At 40.5% G+C, this 7,768-nt stretch overlaps 1 protein-coding gene across 1 annotated transcript in view; it reads right to left on the reverse strand.

Annotated features, from left to right (window-relative positions):
* Positions 1-7,768, reverse strand: part of MYCBP2 (MYC binding protein 2, E3 ubiquitin protein ligase) — a 151,336-nt gene that overhangs the window by 37,412 nt on the left and 106,156 nt on the right. The window contains exons 56-57 of the mRNA XM_026044514.1: positions 5,786-5,947; positions 129-230 (exon numbers count right to left, since the gene is read on the reverse strand). Of these exons, the coding sequence (XP_025900299.1) occupies positions 129-230; positions 5,786-5,947 (264 nt within the window). The remainder of the gene's footprint in view (positions 1-128; positions 231-5,785; positions 5,948-7,768) is intronic.

The following is a 7,768-nucleotide window of genomic DNA, read 5'->3' on the forward strand; positions in this document are numbered from 1 at the left end:
CAAACTTGAACATTTATTTTTTAAACAGTATTTTATTAAGTGAATGAAATGAAAATGAATGGAAAGAAAAGCAAGACACTTTGGCTGTAAAATCTGAATAACCTTGCTATGTTTGCATGCATACCCACCCTTCAGTTTGTGAGAGAGAGATGAAATAGCAGAGGCAGGCCCAGCTACATCGCTGGTTTTGTAAATACGTTCACGAGAAGCAAGGCAGCAGGATGAAGTTTCTACAGTGGAAAACAGTTGCACAGAAGCAGCACAGATTCAATGGAAAAAATAGCAAAGATAAAAACAAGCATTTCAAATGATATGCATATCCTTTGCTAAATATTCCGAGGTAACCRTTAAGATTCCTACCTTAGTTTTAAGTAAGAAGCACTAATGTTTTCCCAGTTACATTCAGAAAAAGAATAATCACTTCTGTGATTTCAGTCTATGTAACTAGGACCCAAAATGTAATATTCAGAGACTAGTCTGGAGGATGTATGTTTAAACATAGCAGTCTCTAGTCTTGACCAAAACTCTGGTTTTGGACATGTGCTTTCAATCTGCAAATTCACAAATGTGAATTATTTAAAACTGCCATGTGACTTTCTAGATGATCAAGTCTCACAACCTTCTGAGAAAATAAGAGAACTTGTGGGATGTTTGTGTAGGAAGGCATCACTGATTGCTGGAAAGAATGATGAAAAATATATTAAGCCCACCAAAATTATCCTTTAGATCTGAATGTATCTCAACTGTTTCTAAAAACTTCATATGTTATCCAAACTTTAGCTTCTCTATACTACAAAGGGACATCATCAGGAGTAAAAAAGATCTAACCAAACAAGTCATCTATAACAACTCTTAAAAAACAATTTTCCCTTAAGAAAAAAAATCTAAAATTAAATCCTGTTTTAATCTAAGACAGTTTCAACATGGTTAGAGCCCACCAATATTGAACCTGCTGGAGTTAGAGTTTCACAGAGAGCTTGGAGAGAGATAACAAGGAGCTTTAGATTCAACTCTCTTCTACTTTCCTACAAAGTTACTTTTATTCTAATTTGTCTTCCTTCCTATGGCAAAAATAATTCAAATTTTAACTACATTAACAATATTTGAGAGATTTATTTTGCACATTCACTGTAAGATATTCGCATTAACATTTCTGAGGGTTTTTTATATTCACATAGAAGTATACGGAAGATATTCAGCTTTAGAAGACACCTTTGTACAAATGAAAGTTGTTCTTTCTTCTAAATTAGTTATTTCAATCTTCGCATAGCTTAAGAAATCTGCTGTGTGGTACCACATTTACTAATTTGCACACCTAGTTATACTAGAAAACTTTTTCTTAAGGAATCTGTGGGTCAGAGAGGCCTATTCCCCCACATAATCTCCTTACTGCCTTCGGAAATGATCTGTGTTTATCCAGACTAGCTGGTCAGCTACAGGGACAGAATTCCTGCTTTTTCATCATCCTGAAAGGTGACCAATTCCTCTTCTGTTGTTCTGCACAGTGGTAAAGGAGAGCAGTGCCCTGCTGCTGCCTCTCTGCCTACCCTGTGGATGCCAGTGCAAGCAGGACACGTTGCTCTTTCACTCGCTGCTACTGATACGGGAGCCGGGTAAGGCTGTAAGTTCATTTATCTTGAGCATTGCCATAAATACATCATTTTTCACAATCTGAAAATGTCAATGTGGCAGTTGGGTAAAGATTCTTTGTCTACATAAGTAAAAACATACACTGATATCAGCATCTGAATATTAAATATTAAAAAGTAGCATTAGACAGCATTAGTAGAGGAATGAATGAATGAGTAAACGCAAAAGCTGAGATGCGCTTTCATTAGGAAATTACTGGCAATGCTCGTTAACTAAAAGTAAAGATTATAGCACTAACATCTGAGTCACTTGAATATATAAACTGAAATATTAACTGAAAAAYTTGAAAGGGTAGATAAAATGAACCTGTAATTCTGTAAATCATAATTATAAATTTGAAGGTACGATAAACAAAACAGACTAAAAAAAATAACACAAAAAATTGTCACAAATTGTGGTCTTCCTCCAAACTTTACCTTACACATCCCCTAGGAAAGGTTCTGGATTTAAACTGCCCAAAAGGTATGCTTTGTATCTACCTTACAATATCAAATTTGTACAGCCTACAGTATGAAGTAATTTCAYGTATTAGCTCCAATTCTCCAGCTGATGTTCTGACAACATGTAGCACCTGAAAAAAGAGCTAAATTAATACTCTGACTGTTTAATGTGACAATTAAGGCATTTCTGTGTTTGTGATACAGAACATGCCAGTGTAACAGCCTACAAATGACTCTCTCCCTCCATGTCACTGACATGCTGGCAAGCAAGGTGATGTGCGCCACACGTGCTATGGCTTTACCCCCTCTCTGCRGCTTGAGAACTGCTGACAACAGCAGCGCAGGCCACGGCTGCGGCCCTCAGTGCTCCAGGCAGTAAAGGAACAGGACCACGTGAGGAAGCAGTGCGTGACACAGAAGCCCAGAATGGCTGAGGTTGGAAGGCACCTCTAGAGATCATCCAGTCCAACCTTCCTGCTCCAGCAGGGACACCCGGAGCACGGGCACAGGGCGGCATCCAGGCGGGTTGGGAAGATCTCCAGGGAAGGAGACTCCACAGSCTCCCTGGGCAGCCTGTKCCAGGGCTCTGGCACCCTCCCAGGAAAGAAGTTCTTCCTCACATGCAGATGGAACTTGCTATGTTTCAACTTGTATCCACTGCCCCTTGTCCTGTCACTGGTCACCACTGACACCACGTGAGGGCGTTGAGGGATCCCTCACGTGAATGGCCGGCCTTGATGTCTTCCATGTGAGATTTTACCGGACTGTAACTCAGCAGCAGGGGTTTTGGGGAGGCAGCGCGTGCCGAAGAGCTGCTCGGCGCTGCCTGCAGCTCCTGCCCGGAGCAACGTGGACCAGGAGAGGGCCGAGTGGAGCGGCTGCGCGCAGCCACCTGCTGCGGCTCGTGGAGGCCATGACGGGCTCCAAAGCCTTTCCAGACTGTAAATATGTTCCTCCTTTGTTGCAGTCACGCAGAGGCAAGAAAAACACGCTGGGAATCTCCATCTGGGAAGATCTCACAGTCCCCTGCCCAGCTCGCCAGCAAGGCAGCCAGTTCTGCAGCTTTAGAAACTCAAGCTGGACAAGCAACTGATGCTGGACAGGGTGGCAAGATTTTGTCTCCCCACTTGTTGAATCTAAGAAGTTTTGTGACACAGCACAAGAGGCTGGAGGTTGAGAAACAAGACCTTCCTCAACCCTCTAGATTTCCGCACACTACCTACGTTCAGAACCAACCAGGAATTTGAGTCTGTGTTTTTCACAAAATTCAGAGACCAATTAATCAATCAAGTAATCGTCAGTRATCAGTCCCACAATGGTGGGAAGATGCAGCTCCTGAGCAAAGCTGCTCCTGCTCATCTGCAGACTCTCTCGAGAGCAAACCTGCTCAGGCAGGAGTACTTACAGGCTTTGAATTGGAATAAGCAAGGAATCGACATGCACAAACTGGTGTCCTTTCAATGAATCCAAGTCAGTACAACTGTTCCTACTCTCGTTATGCTATCCCTTCTAGCTCTGTTGGGAGTTTAAGCTGCGGAAAAGACCCAAAAGGAACTAAAAGGCATGATAAGAACATCTTATATTTGTCTATCCCTATGAAAAGAAAATCATCTCTCAGCTTTTTCTACTGTGTCAGCAGTACTGTGAGAATTGGCAAAGGAATTAATATAGAACATATAGCCCTCTGTAAAGTTCTAGCAAATATTTAAACATCGACTAACACTATTTCCTGTTCTTGTTTTATATTTGCCCAACTACAATACACGCCAAGCTTCCTCTGGCAAGGCACACTGCATCTTTTTTTTCTGATTAAGCTATTTATAATGGTGTAATAAGAATAAAAAAACGAAAATGAAATGCTTTCCATTTTCTTCAAACTTTGTACYTCAGGAACTGGCTGTCTAACACACTGCATTATTTCTCCAGGAAACAAACCAACACTGTCTCTGAAGATGAACGGTTGTCACAAGCCCCTTCCCCTCTTCCTTAAATGAATGTGGAAAAACAAGGGACAAAACCAAATAACTGGCTGCAAAGTCTTCTAAAGAAAGCCAGCAATCTCTCACTAGCCCAGATTGTGTAATATATAGCCATGTATATTACACAGCCAACATTTTTTCTTCTTTTTCAAAATAGCTCCCTAAGGAAGTAGCTCTGGGAGATATTAGTAAATATCTCCTTCTTCACGTATAATTTAGATTATTTCCATCAAATAAATTATACAATAATTTATTTGGAAGAAGGTTCTTGTCCCAAACTAGTTGGCATGGCAGTAAACAAGCACTAGTTGAGCCTTTTTTGCCCTGCTAGGATATCTAAAATAGCCGGATAAATAGCCTGATGATGAGATCCAGCCACAAAACTAAAACATTTTCACATTCCCCTATTATTTCATTTGGTAAACCACCCTTGCTGCTCCTGTCTGACACAACAGACTTCTCTTTTAAGTTAGGCATCCTCTGTAAAACATGAAGTGTAGATTGGGACTTACTGAATACAATTTATCTGTATTTGTTGAGCAAGAGAAAAAGAAAAATAGAGAGCTTTCATTTTCCTATCCATGTCTCTAAAATGATAAAACCAGTGAAACTTGAAAGAAGATCATTAAGATTGTATTTGATAAAAACAAAACTATAAAATCTGTTTTTCCTACTCTGGCCTATAAAAGAAAAAGTGATGTGAGAAAAGATGTCATTAGTAATCACCTAAGTGAGTTACAGCATATTTTGTTTCCAAGACTTTGAAACATTTAAACTCCAGCATAAGCAAAGAAGGTCTTTGTTAGAGTGTCTCCGATAGTCTTTATACAAGTGAATGAGATTGTTTTTTTATCTAGTTCTCATTTGATGCCGTTTGCTGACTACCAACCCCTGAATGAAGCCAAACGCAGAGATGCAGGATTGAACAGCGAGACCAAACTGACTGACAGGGTCCCACGAGAAAAAAAAAGAAGAAAAAGGCATTTTATAAGGGTAGCTCATGGGAGCGACTAGCATTCCTGTGACTCACAGGACATGCTTGACAATACCTTTCCGTGTGTACAGGGATTCATTCTGCAGGACTGTGACATCTGCCATGCATTATGAATACTGAGATTTTATTTTTCACTAMACACAAACCCAGTAATTTTCTCATCAGTAATTAACTGCTCTTCACCCTCAGGTGCAAACTTGGAGGTGCCTATCAGTCCCATGAGCAACAAACACAAGATTACAGAAGCCTGTTATAAGCATCGCCCTGATGTCCCAACTTTCCACTATCTCTAAAGCTACAAGTGAAGACAAAATTAGGAATGTAAGAGATAGGAAAATTTAAGAAGTACGAAATCAATTTCTCATGTTAAAAGAATTATCAACACTTTGTACTGTATAAAATATATACCTTAATTATAAACCCAGTCTTGCATACGATATTGGAAATGCACTTTTATGAATGTTATCTACAGTGCAGAGAACCAAAAAAAAATAAATAAAAAAAAAAGCAACACACTGCAAAGGTACTGAAATTAAAGTTGAACAGGTATGCTTCTCTAGGAGCATTACCTCACATGCTTCCAACTCAGGAAAAACTAACTCAACGAAACAAAAGCAGGAAAGTRCATGGAGGGATGATTAGCAGCTGGTAAGCAACTAAGAACAGCAATGTCAAAGCTTCAGAAATGGACTTGATGAGGCAGGTAAGGCTGACAAACTTACTCTGAAGCTGTGGCTGAGGCTGCTGGAAGGAAAGGGACTGTCCGAACACAAATGGACTGTGGACTAGGGAAGAGGGAGGTTTTGCAGCTTGATCAAAGATGGAAGGAGCTGGGAGATTTGGCCGTGACTGAATGGAATTCAGTATGGCACTCAGTTGGTCACCTGTAGTGGGCAAAACAGTCAAAACTACAACCTGTTACTTGTCATTCGCCAGAAAAGCAGAGTAAAATGGTGCTCAATTAAAGCTTAAATGAAGATCATAGAAAAATCTCACAGAACTTATTTAGCCACACACAGTTTTGATGGTAGCTAAATATAAAGATCTCACCCCATGCATGACAATAAAATTATTGAAAAGTACACGCAGGGCTTTAAAGAATCATGAATATTTTACTCAAAGTATTTAAAACATTTCAAAAGACAGCTTAATTTATATTCATCTTGCTAAAAAATGAAAAGCAGCCAAAGAACAAGCAGATGTCCCTAGCATTTACGGTAAGACACACATGCAACACAACATGCAGATAAAGATCAGAAAAACTGAGGAGAGGGGAAAGATAACATGTCATTAGGCYTTGGCAAGTGTATTTCTGTGCCAGACTTTAAAAAATATTTGCTCATTTTTGCGAATATCTTTAGAAATATTCTGTCATGCTGGTTTTCAAGGTCAGGATCAGATTGAAGAACGTGTTTTTTTTTAAGAAAATTTAAGAATTGAAATTGGTTTCCTGAAGAACTGTATATAATCGTTGARGGACAAAAGAGGGTCTTCACAAAAGTTGGCATGTTAAAAATACGGTTATAATTTCTSAATGCAGTTTCTCAAAAGTTTATATATGAGCATTAAAAGCATTTGATGCCTACAGTAACCAGGAGGAGTTTATCACACTGTGATACAACTGTGGGCAATATGAAAAGGAGGCACTAGGAGTTTGGGAGGCTGCCCCCAACCAAACCCCGACGGGATCAGGTAATTCTGCAKCTTGGAATCATTTTGACAGCGTTCCAGAAATCTTGGCAGAAAAATAATTAGCTGCTAATGCACAAATTACAACTCATGGGATCTGGAACATATTTAGATGATTATAAATTGTCAGTCTGTGGAATTAGAGAAAGACTGGTGAATCTGTGGAACCCTATATATGGAAATCCTATCTAGATAATCATTTATAGGTAGCAATATAATATTTTATTTCACTGTTGTGGAAGCAGAACATCTAAACATCACTGGGATCAGTACACACAAAACARTCATTCCTATCATACCAATTCAAACACTACAGGCATGTTCGGCAAATCCCTTCTCCTTAAAGTATTTCCAGTTCTTATCTATTCTTACTATTTAAAAAATAATTTTAGGCCAAGAGTTGCACATATTTTCTACGTAGACACAGCTCACACTAACACAGAATCATAGGATGGTTGAGATTGGAAGGAACCTCTAGAGCTCATCTAGTCCAACCCCCTGCTCCAGCAGGGACACCCAGAGCACGGGGCACAGGGCGGCATCCAGGCGGGTTGGGAAGATCTCCAGAGAAGGAGACTCCACAGCCTCCCTGGGCCTCCTGTTCCAGGGCTCTGGCACCCTCACAGGAAAGTTCTTCCTCACATGCAGATGGAACTTCCTGTGTTTCAACTTGCATCCACTGCCCCTTGTCCTGTCACTGACCACTGCAAAGAGCTTGGCCCCTTCAGGTACTTAGGCCCCCCTACATTTCCCCTTCAGGTACTTAGACATATTGATTAGATCCCTTCTCAGTCTTCTCTTCTCCAGAGAAAATAGGTCCAGCTCGCTTAGTCTTTCCTCATAGATAGACAGATAGATCCTCCAGTCCCTTAATCATTGTTGTTGCCCTCCGCTGGACCCTCTCTAGGGCAGTAGGTGAAACCAAGGCCCGGCAGCAGCTCTCAGCCACCTGCGGGCAGTTTAGTGGCAGGAAAACCAGGCTGCACTCGTCAAAATCCCTGTGTGGGCACCGTGCA

Source organism: Nothoprocta perdicaria, unplaced genomic scaffold, assembly GCF_003342845.1.
Source record: "Nothoprocta perdicaria isolate Ctin4 unplaced genomic scaffold, notPer1 scaffold_37, whole genome shotgun sequence".
Lineage (NCBI taxonomy): Eukaryota > Metazoa > Chordata > Aves > Tinamiformes > Tinamidae > Nothoprocta > Nothoprocta perdicaria.